The following is a 26,943-nucleotide window of genomic DNA, read 5'->3' on the forward strand; positions in this document are numbered from 1 at the left end:
GACTGTTGTTGTTGTTGTTGTTGAGTCGTGTCCGACTCTTCGTGACCCCATGGACCAGAGCACGCCTTGCACTTCTGTCTTCCACTGCCTCCCGCAGTTTGGTCAAACTCATGCTGGTAGCTTCGAGAACACTGTCCAACCATCTCGTCCTCTGTCGTCCCCTTCTTCTTGTGCCCTCCATCTTTCCCAACATCAGGGTCTTTTCCAGGGAGTCTTCTCTTCTCAAGAGGTGGCCAAAGTATTGGAGCCTCAGCTTCGTGATCTGTCCTTCCAGTGAGCACTCAGGGCTGATTTCCTTAAGAATGGATACATTTGATCTTCTTGCAGTCCATGGGACTCTCAAGAGTCTCCTCCAGTACCATAATTCAAAAGCATCAATTCTTCGGCGCTCATCCTTCTTTATGGTCCAGCTCTCACTTACATACATCACTACTGGGAAAACCATAGGTTTACAGCATATTAAATCAATGAAACAATAGGTGGGCAATGTTCCTCCAGCCTCATGAGGAGCCTCTTACTAGGGCTGGTGAGTATGGGCCTCGCCCCCCAGGCCAGGTGCAAAGGGTCTTGCAGGGAGCTGCCTTCACACTCACAGCCGGGCAATGTTCCTCCAGCCTCATGAGGAGTCTCTTCTATAGGGCTGCTGAGTCTGTGCCCTGCTGGGGCAGACAAGATGAGCATCCAAGCCTTGGAGAACATGCCCCCCTCTCACCAAGTTCAGCAAAAGTGGGACTGTTCTGGCACGTGGCATTGCCACTTGTCTTCCCTGCTCCTTGATGAGGTAATAGTGATGGGCTTGGATGCAGCAACAGGCCAGGCAGGAGGTGGCTCCTGGTTGATTGCCCAATCAGGAGAGGAAGGAATAGTTTCTTCTGCCATTCACCATTTACTTCTGCAGCATCTGTCCTACTGCAATTCTAACACCATCAAACATTTTTTTCTGTGAACTTCGTCCAATTTTAAAGCTCTGTTGCTCTGACATTAGCCTGAATGAAATAAGACCAAAAATTAGCAAAAGAATGGGACTGTGTCAAAGAATACATGAAAAAACATTGTTCTGGAGTAAGTACAGTGGTACCTTGGGTTAAGAACGTAATTCATTCTGGAGGTTTTTGTTTTTTTCAAAGTGAAATTACATAAAAATTACAAACACAAAATCGAAAAAAGGGGGAAAAACGGAAAAAAGAACAAAAAAGAAACCTAAAAAGAAACCCATAACATCTTAACAAACTTTACATACATATACACATACACATTGACTTCCTTCCTGTTTTGAGACCTCAAAATTTTTAATATTTCTGAATTGTTGTGTCTAATGTAAATTACATCTATCTTTATACCTTTTGCACCATTTTTTTCAATTTCTTTAACCCCACAAAGCTTCATTCATTACATACTGATATACAGTGGTACCTTGGGTTACAGACGCTTCAGGTTACAGACGCTTCAGGTTACAGACGCTTCAGGTTACAGACTTCACTAACCCAAAAATAGTACCTAGGGTTAAGTACTTTGCTTCAGGATGAGACCAGAAATCATGCTCCAGTGGCACAGCAGCAGCAGGAGGCCCCATTAGCTAAAGTGGTACCTCGGGTTAAGAACTGTTTCAGGTTAAGAACGGACCTCCAGAATGAATTACGTTCTTAACCGAAGGTACCACTGTACTTACTCCAGAACAATGTTTTTTCATGTATTCTTTGACACAGTCCCATTCTTTTGCTAATTTTTGGTCTTATTGTCCCCTTCAAAATCCTGTAAATGCTGCCAAATTTATATATTCACAAAGTTTAATTTGCCATTCTTTTGTTGATGGGATCCCCCCCTTTCCAGTTTTAATTTAATGGAATTCTTTTTATTTTACCTAAAGTAATTTCTCTTTTTAGCCAAATTACTAAAAACCGACTTTTAGTGCACTCATATCTGCTGTGCTTCCTCAATATGTAGCTTTTACATTTGAATGGAACACCTCCCTATGGCTATGATATAATGTTATTCTTTCTTTTAAGACACAAGCAATTTACACAGCATCTTCCTTCCTTCCTTCCTTCCTTCCTTCCTTCCTTCCTTCCTTCCTTCCTTCCTTTTTATACTGATCTTCATCTGAGATCTCAGGATGGTTCACAGCCTAAAGATATAGAATAAAAAACAAAAACAAAACAATAATCCCCATTCTCACAAATAAAGGACACTGAATGTTGATCAGCAAGACACCTGGTTGAAGAGGAACATTTTCACCTGTTGCCTAAAGATGTATAATGAGGGTGCAGGGAGAGAATTCTACAGGGTAAGACCCACAGCAGAAAAGGCCCATTTTCATCTTTCCACCCTCTGGACCTCTCATGGGACACACACATGAAGGACGGCCTCAGATGATGACTGCAGGGTCCAGGTCAGTTCATATCAGGAGAGGTGGTCCTTGAGGTATTGCTGTCCTGATCTGTTTATGGCTATATAGGTCAAAACCAGCACTTTGAATTGGGCCAGGAAACTAATTGGCAGCCAGTGCAGTCAGGTCAGGATTGGTGTAACATACTCAAACTGTATTGCCCCAGTGACCAACCTGGCCACCAAATTCTGTACCAGCTGAAGTTTCAGAACCATCTTCAGAGTTCCTAACCTAGAGTTTACAAGAGCATAGATGAAGTTAGGCTATCCCTGTCCAGATAGGGACACAGCTGTAGTTATGGTTCTTGTGAAATCTCAAATGTCTTTTGTTTTTCCCAATGGCATCCACACCCTATTTAAGGAAGTATGTGGAGCCCAATTATACATGTTTATGCTTTTGTCAGATGAACATCAAGGTAATACAATATTGGCTTGCCTAGAAATACATCCGAAGGATATCAGTAAATCTTTCCAGCCAGCAAATATAGTGAAAATGAACACTGATGCATTTCAGGAGAAGACTGTGAAACATTTCTTCAGAAAAAACTGAGGTGAGGGTTTGGTCTTTCCTTCTTTGTTTTAGATAGGTTTTGGTTAATTTGGTTGGATTATTTTGATAGCAAATTCTATAGTTATAATGTAATAAATATAACCTGTTCTCCATCTTTCTTATCTCAAGTCTTCTTGGGTATGTTGGCAAAACAGGCAATGTAATCATTAACCAAAAATCAGAACAGAAAAGGGTAAAGTTGTAACTAAGGATGGGGGCACCTATTAGTTGCAGTTTCTTGTCCCTCTAGTCTTAAATTGAGTTCTCCACATTTCTACATCAGTTTGCTTAGAACAACAAAACAACTCCTAATGAAAATTTATCATGTATGTGAGAATTTCTCAAAACATACATTATTCTACACAATTCCCCAAATATATGTATTTTGTAAACAATTTCCCTTCAAGTAGGGATATTTTTTGTATATTTTCACAAATATATGCATTTGTATATACACTATATTTTTGTACACATCACTTTGATGCAGAATTTCATGTAGATTTTGAAGAATGGCTGTATTTGGTTTGTTGTTTCAGGTTTGTTGCAAATTAGATAGGCCAACCTTTAAATATGAACTGAATTGAATTTCTTTCAAATCCTAGTTGCATCCCCCCCCCACAACAACATATATACAATAACTGCTCACAAGTAGCCAGAAATCACATTAGGACCAGGTGTTTAAATGTTTTTGGTTGTTTGTTTGTTTTTTAAAAAAAGAGTTGCAAATGACACTGGGCCTATTTAAGTTGTCTTGTGTGAGCTTCAGTTGCTCTTCAGATCCCGGTTTAAATATACAATTCTGCATATAGTAAAACTGCACTATTGTACATACTTAACTTAGATTAAGTCCTATTGAATTTAGTGGGTTTGTTTCTGAGCAGATGTGCATAGGATAGCACTGTCAGTTCCACTGTGTAGACATCTTGCCTGTGAACAGTATTTGCTGCCTAGCATTATTTTAAAACTTAGCAAGTAGCCTGTTACTCTTTTTTTATTGCCCTTGACTTAAATGCGAACCATAATTTTCTCCATATGCTATTATTAATAAATCCAACATGTAGAATGTTTTCATTTCTGAATTAGGGATCTCTCCTATCAACTGGTATGGTCTCTACATAGAGTGATTTATTTGTATAGGTCTGCAGAGTCACAATGTTGGAAATGAAGAACCATTCTACCATTACAGAGTTCATCCTGGAGGGTCTTTCCAGCTCCCCTGAACACCAGATATTTATATTTTGGGCATTCATCTTCATCTACACAGTCGCATTGGTAGGCAATGTCCTCATCATCCTTGCCATCTGCACGTGTAGCAAACTCCACACGCCAATGTATTTTCTTCTCATCAATTTGTCTATAATAAATGTGTGTTCTATTTCTGTTACAGTTCCCAAAATGCTGCAAACTATTTTTGCACCAAGAAAGACAATTGCACTTCCCGGTTGCATTGCACAGGTCTTTCTCTTCACCTTGGCTCTAGGGACTGAGCTCCTGCTCCTTGCATTCATGGCTTTTGACCGCTATGCTGCTATCTGCCATCCTTTCCAGTACTCAAGCATCATGAGGACTGAGTTTTGCATTGGGGCAATGGCTGGACTGTGGCTAATAGGCTTGGTAAATTCTGCAGTACACACAGGACTGGTAGCACAGCTTTCCTTCTGTAACTCCAACATCATCAACCATTTCTTCTGTGAGCTACCACCTATGTTCAAGATCTCTTGCTCAGACACAAGTCTGAATGAAATGATGGTTTTTGCAGCTTCTGTGCTAATTGCAATAGGTAGTTGTGCCTTAACATTAACATCGTATGGATTCATCCTAAGAACCATAGTCAAAATCCGCTCAACAGAAGGGAAGAAGAAAGCCTTCTCTACATGTTCTTCCCATCTCTTAGTTGTAAGCTTTTACTATTCCACAATTATCTACACTTTCCTTCGGCCTGCCTCAGCCTACTCCTTAGAAGAAGACAAGGTTATTGCTATCCTTTACTCAGTAGTAACTCCAGTCCTCAATCCACTCATATACTCTCTGAGAAACACTGATGTTAAAGAAGCTCTTGGAAAGCTAGTAGGCAAAAGGCTCTTCCAGAGAGAGTAGTTTTCGTCTAATAAATGTCTCGGTGGTTCAAGTGATTGCACAATGTAGGATGTGACTGAATCATTGCATAGATTAACATTACCTTCCTTTTAACAAGATAAATCTACAGGCTCAAAACACAGGCCTGGTTCACACTTAATGCTAAGCCATGGTTTCAACCTGGCCTGGTGGCTTAAGCATCATTGATTAAGCATGAAGAAACCACACTCTGAAGCCTGCTGTTGGTTTATAAACCTTGATTAATAATAACCATAGCATAGCATCATGTGTATTAATTAATTAATTAATTAATTAATTAAATTACTATACTGTCCTTCATCTGAGGATCATGGGGCAGTATTTTTTGTATAAAAATGCATACCATCGTAACAAAGAAAAACAATACCCACGGCCCAGCTTTAAAGGCCATTGATTGTTTAATTAGCCAAAGGCCTGGGAGAAGAGGAGAGCAGGGAGCTACCACAGAAAATGCTCATTCTCATGTTGCCACCCTTTGATCCTCTCGTGGAGGAGGCACACAATCTGCAAGTTGCCTGTTAGAACTGAATGACAGAAATATAATTTGTCAGACTTTTGCAGTCATTTGCTACATGAGCTTTGATGATTTATTTGACCCAGTTGATTATTTGAAGGGTTATTTGTTTTTAGGGAAGACAACAAATACAAAAAAATGTAGAGCTGAAGAGAGAAAAGAATGTTATTCAAAACTAGATACCACTAAAATCTGCACTGTGTGTCAAACCTTGGCTTTATTGTATTGTATGAACTGTGAAATCAAATAAGAGATGGGAAAGTGGAGAGGCATTATAATTCTATGTAGGCTGCCTGCATAGAATTGTGCAATCAAACATTGGCAAACCCAGGCCTATTTTGCTTCAACATGGTTGGTTTATTATCGGTATCCAGTCTTAGCCCTTTGCCTGAAGACAACAAAAGCTACAATATGGTGCATCAGTGTAATTGTTGTGCAGATGTACAAATGAGCATGGTGGCATCAGAGGCCTAGGAAGGTCAGGTGGTACCCGGTGCGGAAAAATTCTTGTTACCCCCCCCCCCATTGAATTTATTATTATTATTATCATTATCATTAGTCTACAAAAATGGTTTTACGTTATTTCGTATTTTCTTACAAAGGAATGTGGATTCTGGGCCTCTGATAACAAGTAGGTGACTATGGACAGATACTTAAATCTACAGGATGGATTGTGTTTTGGCTTGTGTTATTTTATTTATGTTTATTGTTTATTTATTTAATAAACTTTTTTTTTAAATACCTGCAAAGTGGTTTACCAAAACAAAAGAAACACCACAGCAGTAAAAAAATTTTTTTAAAAAAAACACAATCCTACTTTAAAACATACAAAAGCTAAAATATTAAGATTACAATTACTTCATCTTCCTAAGCATCTAGGTATGCTTGCCTAAAGAAGAATGCTTTTAGCAGGTTCCCGAAAAGAGTCTAGCAAAGGCACGTGCTTTGTTGCAATAGGTGGGGAGTTCCAAAGTGCAGGTGCTGTCACAGTAAACAATGCAGTACAGATATTATGTGGAACCTGTAGTAGTGCTTGAAACTACTGAAAGGGAGGTTTTATTTATTGTAATTTTCACCATGCTCTGTAATATCTGAAAAGGAAAATGTTTATTTAAAAAACAGGACTGCACAGCAGCGATCTAGTCTCATCATGATCAGTGGGACTTATTCCTGAGCCAACGGTGCATAAGATGGGCTGCAATCCTATGCACCGCTTGCATCCAACTTGTACCTAAAACTCTGCACAAGCCTGCACCAGAGAATTGTGGAGTTGGAAGGGACCCCTGAGGGTCATCTAGCCAAACCCCTGTGGCAATGCAGGAATCTCAACTAGACCATCCCTGACCAATGGCCACCCATCTTATGTTTTTCCCCTCAGCCAGGACACACAACAAAGGAGACTGGAGGTAGGGGGAAAGATAAATTTTGACAATGGGGCAGATTTGTCAGGCATGCACAGGAACAACTTGAAGACTTTACACAGAGAGGAACCCCACATGAGTTTCCCCACATATAACGTAACAGGCAGGGAGCCAGCTCAGACATTGGGGGAGGGAGGACAAAAGAGTACCAAAGTCCGCCCATTTTATCCTCTTTGGGATGGTGGCGCTAAGGCTCTGGGACCACCCTCCCCAAAATATTTACTTGTCTTCAATGTATTGTTACCACTGTTATTCTACAGTACAGATCCTTTTTAAATTAAACACTTTCTCTAAAATTAAAATGGCAGAAGTAATCAGTAGTATAGATATCAAAAGAAAGGCATGAGAATAGTCCCTAATAGGTACAAGAGAGACACAGATACACAAGCACACAGAAGTAAATAATCCAGCCTTGGAGAGGGGGGTGGGAATGTACAGTTTGCTGTACTTAGCCTCAAGATGGGAGACTGAAAGGGCTTTAAAAATAAAAAATAAAAGTCTTGTGTCTAGGAATATTTTTCTGCAAAAGCATCAGACTGGTTGTCAAAAGTGTGAACTTCATTAATAGACCCTATTTAAAGGAATTGTTCAATTAGCCACAGAATTGCTTTGCTGATTCTTATCATCTTCTTTTAATTACACAACTGCTTTTGGGGGGTCCTAACTTCATGCAGGGGAGACTGGCAGGGGGTGGGGGATTTTGTCATATGCATATGTATTTAGATTTATTCAATTGTCTAATAAAATAATGAAGTCACATGATGAATGAGAGATGATTCAATTCTAAATGGAAATAAATTTTATTACAATTCTCTAAGTAAACATGCTTAGATTGATATGTGCTCTCTTTCTTGCTTATTTACTCTCAAGAAGGTGTGCACAGAATTGGCCTTAGCTTGCAATTCTGAGCATACTTAAGCCCTATTAAAAACAGTGGAATAGAGCTCTGAATTAACATGAACAGGATTTCAGCGTTAGTCACAAAGCCTTTCCTGGATCTAATTCTGTGTTGGAATGGGCTTAGTTTGGGAGAAAAATAAATGCAACTATTCACCCCCAATAAAATGTTGTTATAATCCAAGTAGGCCTTAATAACATCATAATAATGTAATTCAGTTGCTAGGTATGTCAGCTAGGGTCCATTTCTTAGTCTATGCTGCCACCAAGTGTCCTGGTTTTAATCTTGATAGTATTTGAATATACTATCCAGTGATTGTAGAGCAGCAGCAGCCAGAATCAGCAGTTGCGTGTCAAGGTCCCCAAGCCACCCCCAAATAAATCACAATTCACATTGAATTTTTGTTTCAGGTTTTTGGCATAATTTTGGCCACAACTTTATTAAAATACATAATGTGAGTGGTTGCTTAGGCATTGGTTACAACTATCTGTCCCCGCCCCGGGACAGAACTGACTTCCGGATTCCAGTGAAAGCCAGTAAGGGAAAACAATATTGGGGAGAGAATGGGGCTGGCACCATACCGTTGTTAGAATATTTCCGTTCCACCTTAAAAAAGGGGACAGGCTGTTGTGAGTCACAGCCTACATATTTCCTGCTCACAGGATGTTTCGGTTTTGTCTATTGCTTTCGTTTTCTCTCTCTGTGCCTGAGACATCAACGCAGGCGGTCATGTTTTCTTTGTTCTGACAAACGCTGAATAAAGTTGTAAATAATGCTCTCCTGTGTGCATCTTTCGCTGTGCGAATTCTGCTGATAGAGCGTGCACCAGCTCTGGAATGTGGCAAGCTATTTCTGGAGCTCGTGTCGCTAATTGAAAGATACTGCATATCTACGGGAGATCGATGGATCGTCCGGAATCGACGTGGGGTCATGATGGCCTTTGTCTCCCTGGCAGTATCCCAACAACCGTCACCCCTCCCTGCATGCTCCCAGGGGCTTGCACGGCCCTAGCCCCTTGTCAGGGATGCAGACAAAAGCATGGCAAACCCCTGGATTCCTTTAACGGAATTCCCTTGCAGCAGCATTGGAGGAGCAGGCACAGCCAACCCTTACCCCTCCACCAACCAAATTTTAACCAATGCCTAACAGCAACCTTACAAGTTGTGATGATTTGCTACGCAGTAGGCAAAAACCTAATGGTACCAGCCAATCTGCCAAATGGACAAAATTCCTACCAGGCCCCTGCCCTAAAAGCAGATGACCCCATGACAGGCATAGCAATGTCAAATGCAACAGCCCTAAATTAGGGAGGGTGGGTGGGCGATCCGATGCATGCAGCAAAAGAGACTGAAAAAAGCTGTGTGCCAAGAATATATAACCTTTGGGCCAACCCTCTAAATGGTAACATCAAAATTTCCCCAACAACCCAAATTGGCCCAATCATAGTCATGGCCATCCAAATGGTCCCGTCCAATAACCAAGAGGGGGTGTCCTGTTAGACCCCACCGCAACATGTGCTCTCCATGAAGGAGAACACACTTAATCAAAAACTGCATGAGGACACAGCCTCAGAGTTTCATTCCTAAATCTGCCAGTGCTTTAAAACTGTCTGAAAATCAGTCTGACACATGAAAGAAAAACATACCTATTTCTAGCCTGCCTATTTCTAGCCTGATCCTGATTTGAAAGAGGTTTGTTTGTGTGGGGGGAAGCACCCATGGCCGAAGGGATGTTCCCTTCAGTCAGCTGGAAGTCAGGGGTAGATTGGGAAACTATTACTTCACACTGAAGATGCCTCCATGTCTGGGATAGGGAAGCTCTGGCCTCCAGATATTGCTGGACTAAATCTCCCTTCAGCCTCAGTCAGCATGGCCAAATGTCAGGGGTGATGGGGGTTGTAGTCCAACAAAATCACTTTCAGCCTCCACGTGATTGAGGGGATCCCTGACCGCGTCATCCCCTGGCCAGCCAATCAGCTGGCCAAGGGGGGGCATGGCTTGCCCAATATCACACTGGTGAGGCCAGGGTTCTCCCTCTTTTCCCGCCTCAGCTCGTAGCCCTGTCCGAAGCCTATGGAGGTGATGGCCTAAGGCACTCCCTGAGCGGTGACCCCGGGGGAGCTCCTAGTTGATGTGCATCAGCAGGACTCCCCCTACTGGTGGTTAACCCTTCCCGGTCTTCAAGCAATTGGGCTGAAGCCGGATAGTCGGTTAGGACCAATTCCTAAGCCAATACCGCTCATTCTTCAACCAATAAAGTTGTGGCCATTTTTTGCCCATTAACCTAAATATTTATGCCATGTGCCTTTATTTCCACTGGGGGGAGGCAGGAACTTGCTATGCAACACCTGGAGGGGCACAGCTTCCCAATCCTTGCAAGGGTTGACCAATGCCTATCTTAATTTCCACCCCTGCTTATATTGCATGACGCAAGAGATAGCTTAGTTACCTTAACCTCTCCTTTCAGTTTTTATGCCAAATACTCTGTGTTCTAGATCTCAGAGGAAACTGCCACACCCACCCATGGAAAGATGAATTTCTGCCAAAAAAAGCCAAGAAATTGTAGTTTGCTAAATATGCTGAGAATTATAGCACTGTGAGGTGGGAACTACAGTTTCCAGGATTCGTTGGAGAAAGCTAGTGTTTCTAGGGAGTTACCAGACCATACACACATACTGGTACAATTAGTTTATCAATTCATTAGCTATGAAACTTGGTGTATTAGGCCTGGAACTTGGAATGTGGGATTGCTCACTCTCAATACAAGGCCTTGGGAAGAGTTGCTGTTAGTGGTCCCCAATGGCTCATGGCTCATATCTAGCAGGAATCATGCATTTAGTATTGTGAGCCCAATGATTTGGAATTCCCTACTGATTTGTATCCCCCTCCTTACTGAACTGTGTAGGTCTGGACCCCAGCTGTGGCATTGAAGAAGGCAGAAGCTGAAACATTTTGTTCATTTCTGCTAGTAAGTTTTTGTATCCTGAGATATGGCAAACATTGTTATTGTCTGACTTATTAGTTTTAAGGTTTTATTTTTATTTAAAATATTTGTTTTGGCAGCTATCTACTGTATATAGTAGCTATCTACTACTAACTACTGTATATATCTACTGTATCTATCTACTGTAGCTACTACTGTAGCTACTACTGTATCTATCTATCTACTGTAGCTATCTACTGTATACATGCTGTAAGCCACCAACCTTTTGGGGCCAATGGGAACATTTGCAAGATGGAACAACTCCCTCAGCCCTGACAACCAGGCACCCTTCCTCCACAATATAGTTTATTGACTACAAACCTATTTTCAGTGGGGAAATGGAAGTGGAGACATTGAGGTCTATGAAGGAGTCAACTATAGGAATGTAAGTACCTGTAGGTACCTGTAGGCACCATGCTGGCTACCCCTGCCTTAGGATGAAGGGTAGAATATGTATTTAAACTAGGTACCTACATAAAATTGTGTTTTTCAGCATCCTTCTGGGCTCAAGAGACTACCTGTTTGAAATGCTGCTTGCTTGCTTTGTGCTCCCTTCCACCAAATTAGCTTGAATACAGGAACATTACAGAATCCACAGTGACTTTGTATAATATTCTAGTATGTTGACACTTCTGCAGCACCCTAGACAGAAATGAATCATGCTAAAAGCACAAAAGTCTTTCCTGCTGGAGAGATGCTCCCCTCTTTGCTCAAGCTCCATTGCTCAATACAATGTTAATGCAAACATTCCTTCACTCTCTAGAAGTCTAAAGGAATTCATCAACAGTTGCTATGCTGTCCTCAGGAGAGACAATTAAGTGACCTGACATCTAGCCTGCCCAGCTTTGCCTCCTAAATACACTTTGGTGGTAACTGTTTTCCTTTTCCTTTCTGGTCTTGCTCATTCAAGTTAATTTCATCAAGCCGCTTTTCCTTTTTAATCACCCTCAATGGGATCCCGACTTGGAGCTAAGCTTTCCCCAACATTGTTTCCACTAATAGCTCCCAGTAGGTCCTATTACCATTGCACATAACTTTGTTTCTAAACTTACCTTTTATTTCATGAGTGGAATGGGAATATTCTAGGCTTCCATCCAGTTTACAGCCCTCAGAAGGGAATTTACACATAGCTTTCAATTAATTAATACAGTATGACTGTAAAATCGAATTCATCAGCTACTTGTTGAAGCAGGGAGGTATTTTTTTATTTACCAATAATGTGTACATTTGCCTAGCCTCTGGCTCCACTAGCCCAAAATCATAAATATTTTTAAATCAAGTCTTATTAACTGGTTGCTACTTAATTATCATTTTAAAAACTCCTCTGCTAGCTGCAGCTTCTCACTCAAGTATATTACCTAAAAAGCTTTATCACATTAAAAAAAAATCTAACACACAGTTTCACAGTCAGGAGGACAGAGTGAGCAGAGATGTTTACATGAAGGAGTGGGGAAGGCCAGCTGCTGCAGAAAGAACTGACACATTTGATGCTAACTTTCAAATCCTATTTGGGGTGTTACTGTCCCCATGTTCATTAACTCAGGGACCGTGATGTCCTAAGTAGTCACCCCCTTCGCCATCTTCATGGAAAGAGTATGATTATCAATAACAATGGAGACATTGAGTGCACAGCTGTACATATGAAGGCATAGCCAAACAGTGGTACCGTATTTTTCGTCCCATAGGATGCTCCGTCCCATAGGACGCACCTACTTTTTTGGGGGGGGGAAATAAAGGAATTTTTCCCCTTTATTCCCCCCAAAAAAACCAGGTCGGGGAACAGTGGGATGGTGGCGCTGCCCCTTCCCGCTGTCCCCGAGCTTGTGGGGCTGGCCGATGTCTGCCCGGTGTGAGGGGTGTTCTGCTTCAGGGCTCGCCACGCGCCGGGCGGCAGGCTGCGGACACCTGCGCTAAGCACGGGGCTTCCTCCGGAGGGTGCCCCGTGCTCCACGCTGCAGGCCGCTGCCCGCAAGCCTTGCGCGCCCGGGGGGAGTTCCCCCCCATGCACAAGGCTTGCCGACACCTGCGCGAAGCACGGGGCGTCCTCCAAAGGGTGCCCTGTGCTCCGTGCTGCAGGCTGCCACCCGCAAGCCGGGTGCGCCCGGGGGCATTCCCCCGGGCGCGCAAGGCTTGCGGACACCTGCGTGAAGCACGTGGGCATCCTCCGGAGGGCGCCCCGTGCTTCACACTGCCGGCTGCCGCCCGCAAGCCTTGCGCTCCACAGCTTAAGTCCTTAAAACGACATTTCTGACTCGTGAGGTAGGGGATTCTTGTTTAATCACATAAGGAAAGAAAGGAAAGTTTTTTTCCCCCTCCCCCATCAGTCATTTGCCATACCGAGTCTTGGTGTATCTTCTCATGATTTCTCTTGTTCCTCCGACTCGTCTTATTTTATCAGAGATCTCTTCTGTTAGCAGTCTTTACTCCCCCTTCATCCTTGATATATGTGCATTCCTTCATCCAAATTGTTTCTTTTGAAGTTCTTGCAGCTAGTGGCGCGGATCAGGGACGGCGTCCAGGAGCACCGGAATCCCACAGGAGGGCTTTGTGCCTAGTGCCCCCATCCCCACAAATTTGGGGGTGGTATAGGGCACAGCAGGCAAGGCAGTCCCCCCCACCATATTGGGGGGGGTAGGGAGGCTAATTACTCCCATCATAGCCTCCAAATTACCTCGTGTGGGTCGGAGAGATGTTATTGTCAGCCATCTTCTGATGCGCCCCCTAGCGGCCCCCCACCCTCTTCATATCTTTGTGGGTTCTGGGAGGCCAGGAGGGCGGTCACAGCAGCTAGTAGAGACCCCCTGGCTTCTTCAGCAGCCTGCCTCTTGTGCCCCCCCTCCTCTTCAGCCTCTGATTCTGAACTGCTCTCTGCCACAGCCTCTTCCTGCTCACAACACTATTACCTCTTCAGTTTCTGATACCTCCTTCTCCCCAGTCTGCTCCCTCTTGTCCCTATGACCACTCAGTGTCATCTCTCCACCAATCTCCTGGCTCTACTCCTTCTTCTCTTTCGGATTCCTTTGGAGGCTCCCCAGCTGGCTCTTTCCACTACTCCTCTGAATCCAGCAGTAGCTTAGTGGAAGGTTCACTCAACAAATTGATGGAGTGTTGTCTACTCTTGGTGGGGTTACACTCCCTCTGAAGGCCTGGGTATGCAGCTTGGAGGTACTTATGGATCCATTGAATGTCGCTTGAAGCTCAGGTGGTATCACTGGCACAGAGTGCCTTCCATCAGCTTCAGCCAAACTGCACCCCTATCTGGACAGGGATAGCCTAACTTCTGTTGTCTATGCTCTGGTACCCTCTAGGTTAGATTGCTGCAACTCATTATATTTGGGGCTGCTTCTGAAGATGGTTCAGAAACTTCAGCTGGTGCAGAATTAAGCTGCCAGGTAGCTTGCTGGGGCACAACATTTTGAACATATTACATCAATCATGGCCTGACTGCACTGGCTGCCAATTAGTTTATGGGTCCAAATTAAATCACCGCTTTTGACCTATAAAGCCTTCAATCTCTCAGGACCACAGTACCTGAAGGACTGCCTCTCCCCATATGAACTCACCCAGATCCTGCAATAATATTCTGAGGCCCTTCTTCCTGTGTCCCCTCCCTGAGGTCCAGAGGGTGTGGCTCCTTGTTTGTGGAATGCTCTCCCAAGGGAGGCTCATCTGACACCTTCATTACATATCTTTGGGTGCCAGGCAAAACCATTCCTCTTTTCCCAGGCCTTTGACTGATCAAACCATCTATGGCCTTTAAAATATGACTGTGTGTGTCGGGCGGTTGTTGTTGTTAATTTTGTGTTTTTATACTGTGAACTACCATGCAAAGTGTGTGGGGGGGTATATAAATTTAATTTAAAAATAACTTTATGGTCAAATATTGCTGGCTGCTCTGGGTTGGAGGTGGAGAAGCAGAACACAAACTATATTTTATTTTACCACTGAAATGTGCACAGCAACACTGACATAGTGTGTTAATTTGTGTAAATTTCAGCCATGCAGAAGAGGTTTATTTTGGTCATGTGACAGGAAGCAGGGATGTAATCACTGTGACTCAGAGTGCCATTTCTTTGAGTGCTGAGATGCTTGATTACATTTTAAATGATGACATAGTGTCCTTGTATAAAAGCAGAAATTCACCGCATGTGTATGTCCATAGCCAGACACAGAGAGAAGCATATTTCACACAAAACCTATATCCTTTTTTGTCTAATGTTTGTCAGTGCTAGGATATTTTTTTAAAAGCAGCATGAAGTGAGATCCCTGCTTAGAGCTGCATTTTGTCTTAGGGAAAAAAAGTTTCTTTGCTAACAGCTCCCTGTGGGCCCCATTAGAGTTACAGAAATGTCACATTGTAAGTTGCTTTAGTATCTCAGGAGATTAATCAAAATCTCAGCATTTCTGCTCCACAGGGCTTGAAGCTGAATTAGTCACTGTGGACCCAATCATTGCTGCCCAGAGTCAAAATTCTCAGAAGTATTATTAGAGAACAAGGAATTTACAAGAAAAATCATCTGGGGAGACACATCTCATTAACTTCTAAATAGCCTTGGGTGATTAATTGCACAAGTTTCATTTTTAGAAAGAAGTTGCAATTAAAGGAAAACTGCGTAATGAAACAAAGTGTAATGATTTTATAGGTTGACACTGTTTACAGTTGGTTTTTTTGTAGGAAATATGGCTAGACTGATGTGCTCTTTCAGTCTAGAAATTATTTTTTCGCAGTTCATCTCAGTTAGAAAATGCAGATATGTGCTTTGAAGTGCTGGCACTTAAGTTAGCCAGACATCAGAAGAATAATGCTCTTGGTACATTGCATCTATTTTATTTTATTTTTAATTTTTATTTATACCCCACCCTTCCTGGTTTAAAAACCAGGCTCAGGGCGGCTAACAGCAAATATAAAACATTGATTAAATTGTGACTTTAAAACAGATTAAATACAACATAAAATGCAGCATCAATATCAATAAAATTCAAAAATCCAGGGGTCATTTTGGGGGTGGGGGGTGGGGGAGAAGTATATTCAGCATTGAAAACAATAATATAGCCAGAACAACAGCCTAGCCTAAGGCTGCAACCATAAATAAACTCACTACAGTGCATAGCTGTCAACTTACAGATTTGAAAATAAGGGATCAGCAGCCAAAATAAGGGATTTTTGCTAAGTTTATACAGAAATCCGCCACTGATGGAGCCATGTTGCTTTGGCTGCAACTGACTGTGTTTTGCAGGGGGTTGGGCTACATGATCCTAAGGGTCTACAACTCCCACCAAAGAAGAGTGGCAGACAAAACTGATGAATGACGTCAAGATGGCAAAGCTTACAGGCAGAATTAGAAACCAGGAAGAGGACCTCTCTAATAAAGAATGGGGAAAGTTTATAATTTAGTTTGAAAAGCTATTGTAAAGAGTTGCATACATTGGTAGGATTGACGGAAAACTTGTAGTAAAATTTTGAACTATGGATGGACAAATGATTTATAAAAATAGAGTTATAAAAGGGTTGCAGAGGGGGGAATCACTACATTAAGATGCTGCACTGCTTGGAGGGTATGCTAAGCAGCACATCGGGGCTGCCGCCGTCCTGGCGCGATGAGTTCCATCAGCCCTTACCCGCCCAAGAGAGGGGGGGAGGGAGAGAGACTCTTGCCCACACCGCCCGCGAGCCTGCCATGAGGTGGTTGCAGCGCTGTGGCGGCCACTGAAGCACCACCCTTCTGCATCCCTCCCCATCCCCTCCTCCTCCTCCTTCCTCAGGCCGCCTTCTCAGCCACCGCCACTGCTGCCGCCACCGCCTCCGGCTTCCCCTGGCAGCGCAGCAGAAGTCTCATAAGAGAGGGGCTGTCTGCCCACCCACTGTCACCCATCTCCTCACGACACACCCCTGAGGGGGAAAAGGGAGAGATGGAGATGCGGCAGCTCGTGCACGTGCTCTCTCTCACGGCGGAGGACCCCGAGCCGCTGCTTCCCTCCTGAGCCAGGTGAGCATGAAACCTGGAAAATTTAAGGGACATCATCAATAAGGGACAGCAGCGGGACAAGGTGCTGGAATAAGGGAGTTTCCCGCCAAATAAGGGACGGTTGACAGCTATGCTACAGTGTAGGCTCCACTAAACACACACAAACGTACTTCTCAGTAAACACACATATTAAGACTGTGCTAGCACTCACAGTAGAACATCCAGTCAATGTGACTTGCCTCCCACTGAACTGATCATTGATGTGAAAGTCAGAGCAAATTCCTCCTATATCCTAGGAGTATGGTATAAATTTTTGATGCAGATTATTATTATTTTCTTAATGTAGACACAGAGATTTTTGACCAGAGCTGAATCTTGCAAAACTGATGTCTAATCTTTAATGCAAAATGTGTACAGTATATGAATATGCAAACAGGTGAACATAATTCTGTTCAGACACTCTAAGCAAGATGTAAGCTTAGAAATTCTGACATTGCTATGTCAGAGTAGTATAACCAGATGGAGGAAAGGTGGGAGAGAAATTGTTGCAGGTTTTTTCTTCACAGATCGCAAGATAAATACAAGAACAGTAAATGGAAAAGGTTTTTCTTTTTTCTTTGTTGAGAAAGAAAGAAAAACATTAGTCATTATTAATTAGATATTCTTAAGTAATACATTAAACTCGACAGCTTGTGAAACCTAAGAATAACAGTCCTTAAAACAACTGACAATTAAGAAAAAACACAAAGCCCTAACATTAAAATTCTGTATAGCAACATTGGATCAATAGCAGTACAGGAATAAAAATGACCTTTTTTTATAAGGAAAAAGTTGGTTTCAGAATAAAAATGTCTCCATGCTTATCAAAACAAAGCTCGCTGAAGGAGGATATGGGAGGGGATTGACAGATCCTCATTTTATTCCATGGTTAAATGCATTAAACTTATCTCCATTTGTCACCTCATTTGGCAGTCATCCTGTCAATGTACTTCCTTCAGCAGGCAAAAGCCCACATAACTACTGGTCTAGCTTTTGTATTTGTGGTCAAACAGGTTGGTCTAGTTTCTGCTCTTTGAAGCAGAACCAGTAGCATATCAGTTTCATTTACTCACTGTTGGATCACAAATCACTAGGAACAGTCCTGCAGCTGCTGAATCTCCTCAAAGTTCACAAAACTTAGGTTGTGTCTTCAATAGTTGTTTTTTTTCCTGGTCAGTATCTTATGAAAACAGATGATGTAACATTCCTGCAGTGATCAGTCTCTATTTAAGACCCAAATCAATTTCCTGTTTTTTGTTTGGGTGTGATGCTTGAAGCTGGTGTTTGAATCCAAGTTACACTATGGACATATATGACAATTAATAGAAGGGTATTTCACAAACCACTCCCTAATTTATCTGGGATAATGGTTGCACTGTATATACCAGAACCATTAAACATATGGGTGGATCAAAAACAAATGAGTGGATCAAAACATAATGTGGATCAGATAAATGTGATGTAAAACGTGTACCAAAAAATCCTGCCCTCTTTTCAAAGTACCGTATTTTTCGCCCTATAGGACGCACTTTTCCCCCTCCAAAAATGAAGGGGAAATGTGTGTGCGTCCTATGGGGCGAATGCAGGCTTTCGCTGAAGCCTGGAGAGTGAGAGGCGTTGGTGCGCACCGACACCTCTCGCTCTCCAGGCTCCAGGAAGCTACCCGCAAGCCTTGCGTGCCCGGGGGAACTCCCCCTGGGTGCATAAGGCTTGCTGGCGACAGCCTGCAGCGCGGAGCACGCGGCGCCCTTTGGAGGATGCCCCGTGCTTCGCGCAGGTGTCAGCAAGCCTTGCACACCGGGGGGAACTCCCCCCCGGGCGTGCAAGGCTTGCGGGTGGCAGCCTGCAGCGTGGAGCACGGGGCGCTCTCCAGAGGACGCCCGTGCTTAGTGCAGGTTTCTGCAGCCTGCCGCCCGGTGGGCGGGGCGCCCTGAAGCAGAGCGTCCCGCGCGCCGGACAGACATCCGCAGCGTGGGGAGCCCTGCAGGAGTTCCCTGCAGGGCTCCCCACGCTGCGGATAGCAGCCTGCCGCCCAGCGGGCAAGGCGCCCTGAAGCAGAGCACCCCACGCGCCGGACAGACATCCGCAGCGTGGGGAGCCCTGCAGGAGTTCCCCGCAGGGCTCCCCACACTGCGGATAGCAGCCTGCTGCCCGGCACATGGGGCACCCTGAAGCAGAGCGTCCCTTGCGCCGGGCAGACATCGGCCAGCCCCACAAGCTCGGGGGACAGCGGGGAGGCGTAGCACCGCCATCCCACTTTTCCCTGACCTGGTTTTTTTTGGGGGGAAATAAAGGAAATATTTTTTTCCCTTTATTTCCCCCCCCCCAAAAAAAAGTAGGTGCGTCCTATGGGACGAAAAATACGGTATTAATAGCAGCAGGTATGAAGGGGAAATTTAATATATTTTCCCTCACTGGGATTCTGAAGAAAATCCTTCTCCTGAAGATATTTATATTGGGAAGAAATATCCTATTGAAATCAATATGTTCTGAATTCACAAAGCAAGTATATATAATATGTTAACAGATCCTCCAAGTATCCCTATCTTCCAGATTTAGAGAAGCTGTCCCAGTTTCTGATTTGATCCTGGAATGTCCTGCTTTTCCTTAGTATGTCCCTATTTTCGTTGGAGAAATGTTGGCGGGTATGGAGTTATCCAACCCTCAAGCCATCTGGAGGCAATCCTGTGTAGGGAAGATTTGATTAAAATGTTTGATGTTCTATTGTGATTTATATATGTTGGAAACTTTCCAGAGTGCTGGCACAACCCAATAAGATGTGTGGGATGTAAATAGTAAAATTATCATTGCGTGGACAGGCGGAGTCCCCAGATCCCGCATGGTCCCCCCGTCATGTGGAATAACGACTCATGACAACGTGCTATGGGATTAAATTGGCCACAACTTTATTAAATTTCAAATGTGGGTAGACCTTGGCTCAGGCATCGGGCGTTCTCCCTCCCCAGTCCCCAGCCGGGGACCTAGGGAGCATCAGGGTTATCCAGTGTGTGGGGGGGGATGGGCCGGCTCTGGAGAACATATGTTCAAGCAGAGATAGCTGCCCCCGTTACGCCGCCGCCGCCGCAGGGGAGAGCAATGACGACCTTTCGGCGTACGGTCAAAGCCTCCCTTCAGAAACCCCTTTAACGGGGAACCCTGGTATCGCCGCCGCAAAGAGGAAGATGGACTAAAGGATTCCGCCCAAGGCCTGATACCGCCAAATTTGTGACGTTTTGCTACGGGAAAGGCGAAACCTACCAATGCAGGGAAATTCCTTTCCGGTACTTTAACAGCGACCTTAATGTAGCAGCGCCCGCATACCTGTGAAGAAAAGTTAACCTGCAAATAAGACATTAACTGAGGGTGGGTAGGGTGGGAGAAGCTCTGGAGCCAAGTGAGGATTCCCAGGTAAGATCCTCCCTCTATTGTGTGGGCAGGTAATCCCTCCCCTACCTGGCCTGGTCTCCTTGGCAACGCTTCCCCCAGGTGGGATTGGACAACTGACTGAGGTAGGCGGAGACCTCCAGGTATCCCACCTGAGGGAAGGCAAAGCCAAGCCTATGCTGTTGGAGCCGCTCCAGATCTAGGGGCTGCACGCGTCCACGCAAAGGGCGCCCCCCCGTTTTAAGCGGGGAGCGGTCATTATGTAATGGGGCGTCCCTATTTTCATTCGAAAAATGTTGGAGGGTATGTGTTCAATGGTAATGAGACTGGATTCTGCTCTTACCAAATTACATTAAGGGCTTATCATGGATGGAGGCACTGATAGTGCACCACCAGGCCATGTGAACAGACACAGCCAATCTTCATTTTAATTCTCTTCAGTGCAATCCTGTACACCAGTAGTGGGAAGCCTACAACCCATTGATTTAATTAGGCTCATGAGGCCTCCCCATTTGGCACACAAGGCTATTTTGGTGAGTGTATGGCCACCTGTCCTTTACTATGATGCTTTATTAAATGTCACTGGGCTACTATTCCCATTGCCCCTGAGCATTGTCCATGCTAGCAGGTCTGTTGGGAGTTACAATCCAACACCATCTGGAAGGTATCTAGTTGTAAGGTAGCCTGAGTTGAAAGATAGTGACTGGCCCAAGTCTTCCTTGAGAGCTCCATGACAGATTGATGATTTGAATCTCAGACTTCCCAATTTTGATCACTCTTAAGGCATTACAAAATTCAATGTGTGGAGGAGATATGTCTGACAGGCCCAGCCCCTCCACCCTTCACATTGTCATTTTTAATGGCAAGTTGAAGTGCTTCACAGTTTTGGGATTTTGCATGTATTTGGACCACTGATTTCATGGGTTATACACATATTCAGATGAGCATATTTATAAGCTCACTTGAGACCTCACCACTAAATGTGGCAAGATGAGGGTGAAGGGAGTGGGACTGTTGTGGTTAGGCTTTTGTAATGCTTGAATATGTCTTTTTAGCACACCAGTGCTGATGGCATTTTCCATGAAAGAACTTGTGAAACAGTAACCTGTGGCATAGCTTATAAATTTTCTACTATCTCTACCTATTGGGCTGTACTGCTGAAAACTAGCACCAGAATCTGTCAGTATATTACAAATAAATGTGAGACATGCTTCCAAGTACAGTGGTACCTCGGCTTACATACGCTTCAGGTTACATACGCTTCAGGTTACAGACTCCGCTAACCCGGAAATAGTACTTAGGTTTAAGAACTTTGCTTCAGGATGAGAACAGAAATTGTGCTCCAGCGGTGTGGCAGCAGCAGGAGGCCCCATTAGCTAAAGTGGTGCATCAGGTTAAGAACAGTTTCAGGTTAAGAATGGACCTCTGCAACAAATTAAGTATTTAACCCAAGGTACCACTGTAATGTGTTTAGAATCAAGGTGTAAAGGTGCTTTCACATGGACAGATTTCAAGTTAGAAGAGTTGACCTAGGTTGCAGCCTAGGTTCCTGGAAGCAATTCATTTACATACAGTTTGTGACAGCATGAATTCAATGACTTCTTTCATGAGATCCTTAAGGATCCATTCCATGTCTGACATAGGTCTGGTCTGTATTTTATCAGTATATCCAAAATCTCCTGTTAGATAAATGAATGTTCTTGCCTTTCCAAGATGTGACGTGGGAACACTTATCCACACCAGAAGACATGTGATTTTCAGGAGGGTTGCAACAATGTACATTACCTATGTGAATTCAGATCACATCTCGCTGTGCAGTTCTACATTTTATTTAGAAAAAACTCCTGGCAATCAGAAACTTTTAGACAGCTTGGTATGTCTTTATTTTGGAATCAACAAATGGGAAAAAGTATCGGCAATATCAGACTGTATAAACTGACTTAGTGTATGATGAAAACCCGATGAAATGTATGAATGAATTTTATTATTTTGGTCGCAGACCAGTTCCAGCCCACATACAATATCAAGGAAGTCATAAAACACCATAGGGATACATTTGAATTTGCAATTATGCATAACAGGAACAATACAGATATAGCAACAGTTAAAAAAAATATATAAATTAAAACTTAGATGAAATGTAACTTTCTGAAACCCACCTTGGAATCATAGAGGGCACATATCAGAACCTCTTAATGTTTTGGTAGTTTCCAATGTATTTTATCATTGTACAAGTTATCACATGATGCTTGATGATGAATGGAGAAGGTATCTGAATTTGGTAATTTTCAGTTTTGTGATGGCTTTAGCTTCTCTGTTTGAAAACATTTTGATAACATGGCTGAGTTATGTAAAGCTCTCCTTAAGGTCTTCCTCACTTCCCTGTTTCTAAGGCTGTAGATGATTGGATTGAGAAATGGAGCCACCACTGTGTAGAGGATGGACACCAGCTTGTTGAGATCAAAGGTTCCGATGGCCTTGGGTCGTGCATACATGAATATGGTGGTGGCATAGAACATAGAAACAACTGCCAGGTGTGAGACACAGGTGGAAAAAGCTTTCCGCTTCCCTTTGACGGAGGGGATTTTTGCAACTGTGCAAAAGATGCATACGTAAGATGTTCCAGTGACTCCCAGTGAAGTCATGAGGACTGCTAAAGCTGCCACAAAATCCAACATCTCAATGGATGAAGTGTCGGTGCATGACAACCTCAACAAAGGTGAGAGGTCACAGAAAAAGTGTCTGATTGTATTTTTCTTGCAAAACTGCAAGTTGGAGATCATCAACACTGATGGAAAGGAAGCCAGGAAGCCACCTAGCCAGGAAACCAGACTCAAGACAGTGAATGCTCTGTGATTCATGAGTGTTGCATAATGTAATGGGTAGCAAATGGCCAAATACCTGTCATAGGCCATAGTTGCCAAGAGAAAGCATTCAGAAGAAGCCAAAGATAAGAAAAAATACAGCTGAGTGATGCAGCCCTCCAAAGTGATTGTCTTCTCACCCAACAACAGATTTGATAATAATTTGGGCATTGTTACTGAGACATAGAATATTTCCAAAAGAGAGAGATTTCCTAGGAAGAAGTACATGGGAGTATGAAGGTGGTTGTTCAATGAAATGGTCACAATGAGGAGGACATTTTCCAGAAGAGTTAGAAGGTAGATGGTGCTGAAAAATGCAAATAAATATAACTGATGCTGTGGAAGTTCAGGGAAACCCATAATTATGAATTCTACATGTGATGTTTGGTTCCACATTCTTCTGTAAGTTAATTGCTGCTTCCGCTGTTAATAAAAACAGAGCATGCTAAGCACAATTCTTGGGTGGGGGGCAGTCAGTGAAATTGATTCACGCAAAGTGACATCAGTCATATCAATAAATCCACTTATACTAGTAATTATGGCATAGTCTGAAAAAACAATCTGAAATTCTGAAATCAGTAACGGGGCAAATCAGATGAGAAGTGGATTAGCAGCTAATAAAATAGTCACAAGATTCTTACTCATGTGATTATTAACAATTTCAATGACTTTTAAAAATGTGTGCAGAGATTTATTCAGCCTTTGCTATTGTTCTTCAATTCAGGAGAGCATCTGTTGCTCATTTTGAACATCTTACTTGCACTTACTAGTGGCCTGTAATTTTGATTGTGTGCTGAAGGTCCATTTCCTGGTCTGAGATTAAAATTTCTTTCCTCCTCACTGCAGCCCCCATACAGCCAAAAATCTGCTCTGGAAGGTTGGTGGACCTTCAGGACCAGATTTTGGAATGTGCATGAGAAGCTGGAGGAAGGGGAAGAGAAACCTGAATTCACATTGCAAACACTAATTTCTGTTGTGGAGCTGGGAAGACAGCGTTGGATGTCATACATAGTACAGAACTGTCAAAATGCACTTCAGGTTTTATTCTAGTTGAAATGTGATTGTGAGTCTAGCATCCAGAGAGTGATATCTGACTTTCAATTTATATATCTTCAATTAATAATAAAACCAGTTCAAGCTATTCTCTATGGTTTTCAAGATTGAGAGCTAAAGCATAACTCTCTAAAAAGGTAATAAATGTTACCAAAATACTCCATTGCTAATTTGGAATACAGTCAAATGCCATGACAAATAGGAATTTCCCTTTTGACCTCTATGTAATATAGGGTTGCACTTAAAAGTATGTGATACGTACATGAACTAAAAATGATGACCTCACTGCTGTCACTGACCTATTCAAATACAGACAGCTAGTGGAGGAGGAAGAAAAAGAAGCTAAAGCTATCAAGTTCTAATGAAACTGGATTTGGAAACAATAACACAGGCATAATCAGGTTGTCAGTTTCTGTAATATCTCTTCATATCCTTATAACACAACTCTGAATATATTTTTTAAAAAAATCATTGGTCTGTTTCAGCCAAATTTATGGTCACATCCACACAATACATTTACTGTATAACATTTGCAAAACATTGCCAGGTATGACTTTTCCTAGAATATCTTAGGAATTGTAATTTGTTAAGGGTGCTGGGAACTGTAGCTCTGGGAGCAACTCACAGCACCTTTAACAAACTACAGCTCCAATGATTCTTTGGGGGAAGCCATCACCCTTAAAGTGAAAGGAGAGTGCTTTAAATGTATAGTGTGAATGTGAACTGCCTTCAAATTGAGTTAATGCACCTTACTAAATTTGGCTGGAACATGTCCTGCTTCAATGTATCTAGAACCCTGAGACTTAAATCTTGTACACACTTACCTGAGAGTAAGACCCATTGGATTCAGCAATGCCTACTTTTGAACAGACAGGATTACATTGCACATCTTCTTTTTAACTAGTTATTGGATTGCAATAATTCTGGAGAAGGTAGACCTTTCAATGGCCCATTCTCCATGCTTTCTAATGGCAACTGTAAAAAAAGGAAGAAATCCATACTTGGATGGTTCTAAAGTTCTTAGTGAAGCACTTCTACACCTGTCCTCTTTCAAGATGATGAGAAGCTCAGATGTGAGGGATGTAATTTTTCAAAGGAGTCAAACAAGAAATCCTAAAGGAGTAGAACCCTGGAGCTTTAACTTCTCATAGCCTAAGAGATTTCCTTCTTATGGCTTTGCTTAGTCACAAATCCCACCTCTGTCCTATTACGTTAATAAGTTTATGGAATGCTAGGAGATCCACTAATGATAGCAACAAGGTGTCTTTCTCTCTCCTCCACCTTCCTTCTCCCCCAGTTACCATACATTTGCCTCTCTATGAACTGATAAAACACATTTAACAATATTTTGAAAGGCGGCACTTTATTGAAATCAGTGGGATTTAGCTTTCTTTGCTTCATTTGCCGACTGACCTTGGCTTGGCTACAGTACCCTAGGTCTCCAACAACAACAAAATTCTCAAAAAGCATATCATAGGGAGAAATGTGCTTAAAAATGCATAGATTAGTTGAGACAACATGCAAAAATGCATTCTGTTATTGGAAATTGCTTGCACAATGGTTTATATAAGGTGCTTATATATGTGCAGTAAAGACCCATATTTGGTAACTGGTTCAAAGACACCCAGAGCCTGGCTGAGTGATGGCTTGAATCTAGGTCTCCCCACTGGGTCCTGTTCCCAATGTAGTATGTTTCAGTTTGTAGCAAGGTGTTTATCAACTCAGCCACCATTGTAGAATCACCACAGCAGTATGAGGGTATGTTCTGAAGAATGCGTCAACATGGCACCCACAGACACCAGGGTGCCCCCCAGTATGGCACCTGCAAGTGTTCTAAATATATATCCTTTCAAAAAAACATAGTGTATCAGAGATTATTAGCTCTTCCTGTTCAGATCTTGTTGGCACTGGTTCAACTTCTCCTTTATTAAACATACCCTCTCAGGCAGTCCCATGCTTCATTTGATATGAGGAATGGATATGCACCCTCCACCCCATTCTGAAGAAAGGGAAGCTGCAAAAAACTTTTCTTCATGAACGACTGCAGTGGTGACTTATATAGATGCACCCCTCCCCCACAATTGATGGAGGAAGGTGATGGATGCATGCCTATACCTGTCTCTTTTTCTGCTCTTTTAATTGTGGCATCAACTTCATGTTATGCCATGAAATCATGGCAGCCATTTTGTGTTGTGCCATGACCACACAATAGTCCTTTTGTGACTGGTTCCCGTAGCACCTCCTCAAAATTCCAATGTGCCCACTGGCTCAAAAAAAAGTTGGGAACCCCTGGTCTGAAGGCACAAGAGGGAAGGGGAGAGAGCCAAGATACTTCCAGCCTCCTAGTAGGGTAGACTCACATTTTGAAAGTGCTCTCTCTCCTCCCCTCCCCTCCCCTCTCCTCTCCTACTGGGTCCTGCAGGTTCTGAAAACACCATAACTCAAAAATGCCCTCCACCATCAATGTTTGTTTCACCCCCCCCCCCGTCTTCTTCTCTGCATGACATATTTATGGACGGCGCCGAAGATTAGAAGCCAAGCTACTATTAAAGGGGCCATGGACAAAATTGCAGCTACACTAAAACTGCAAGCCCCTTTAAGAGCAGCTTAAATTGGGACTTCTTGTGGCAGTGATAGCTTAATTGTTTCTGTGGCAGTCCCAGCAATTTTGGGGCATTTGGAGGGTATGTGCTATTACCAATGGAGAGATAAGGAAATAGTAGCAGCAACAGTAGTTCAGTAAAAATGTACATGAAGCTTGAAGCGTCCGTA

General features: G+C 43.0%; 3 protein-coding genes across 4 annotated transcripts in view; 2 read left to right on the forward strand and 1 right to left on the reverse strand.

Moving 5' to 3' along the window:
- Positions 1–4,096: 4,096 nt before the first annotated feature.
- LOC309354846 (olfactory receptor 13G1-like) lies at positions 4,097–5,032 on the forward strand (the record flags this gene model as incomplete). Its single annotated transcript, XM_081885111.1, has 1 exon — positions 4,097–5,032. The coding sequence occupies one exon, from the start codon at positions 4,097–4,099 to the stop codon at positions 5,030–5,032; it is 936 nt and encodes a 311-aa protein (XP_081741237.1).
- A 5,368-nt stretch (positions 5,033–10,400) lies between these two features.
- Positions 10,401–26,943, forward strand: part of LOC309355531 (olfactory receptor 6F1-like) — a 28,004-nt gene continuing 11,461 nt past the window's right edge. For both annotated transcript variants that reach the window (XM_081886472.1, XM_081886473.1), the window contains exons 1-2: positions 10,401–10,483; positions 10,788–10,850. The gene's annotated coding sequence lies outside the window, so the exon portion shown is untranslated. The remainder of the gene's footprint in view (positions 10,484–10,787; positions 10,851–26,943) is intronic.
- LOC309355500 (olfactory receptor 6A2-like) lies at positions 22,416–25,145 on the reverse strand. The gene is made up of 2 exons (XM_081886437.1): positions 24,996–25,145; positions 22,416–23,541 (listed from the first exon to the last, which is right to left on the reverse strand). Exon 2 carries the CDS (start codon positions 23,512–23,514, stop codon positions 22,543–22,545), a length of 972 nt encoding a protein of 323 aa, XP_081742563.1. The 5' UTR covers positions 23,515–23,541; positions 24,996–25,145; the 3' UTR covers positions 22,416–22,542.

This window comes from Podarcis melisellensis, assembly GCF_964234715.1.
Source record: "Podarcis melisellensis genome assembly, chromosome: 13".
Lineage (NCBI taxonomy): Eukaryota > Metazoa > Chordata > Lepidosauria > Squamata > Lacertidae > Podarcis > Podarcis melisellensis.

What these genes read in the sequence shown, in the direction of transcription:
- LOC309355500 (XM_081886437.1), bottom strand. Translation starts at nt 23,514, where the DNA reads ATGTGGAACCAAACATCACATGTAGAATTCATAATTATGGGTTTCCCT.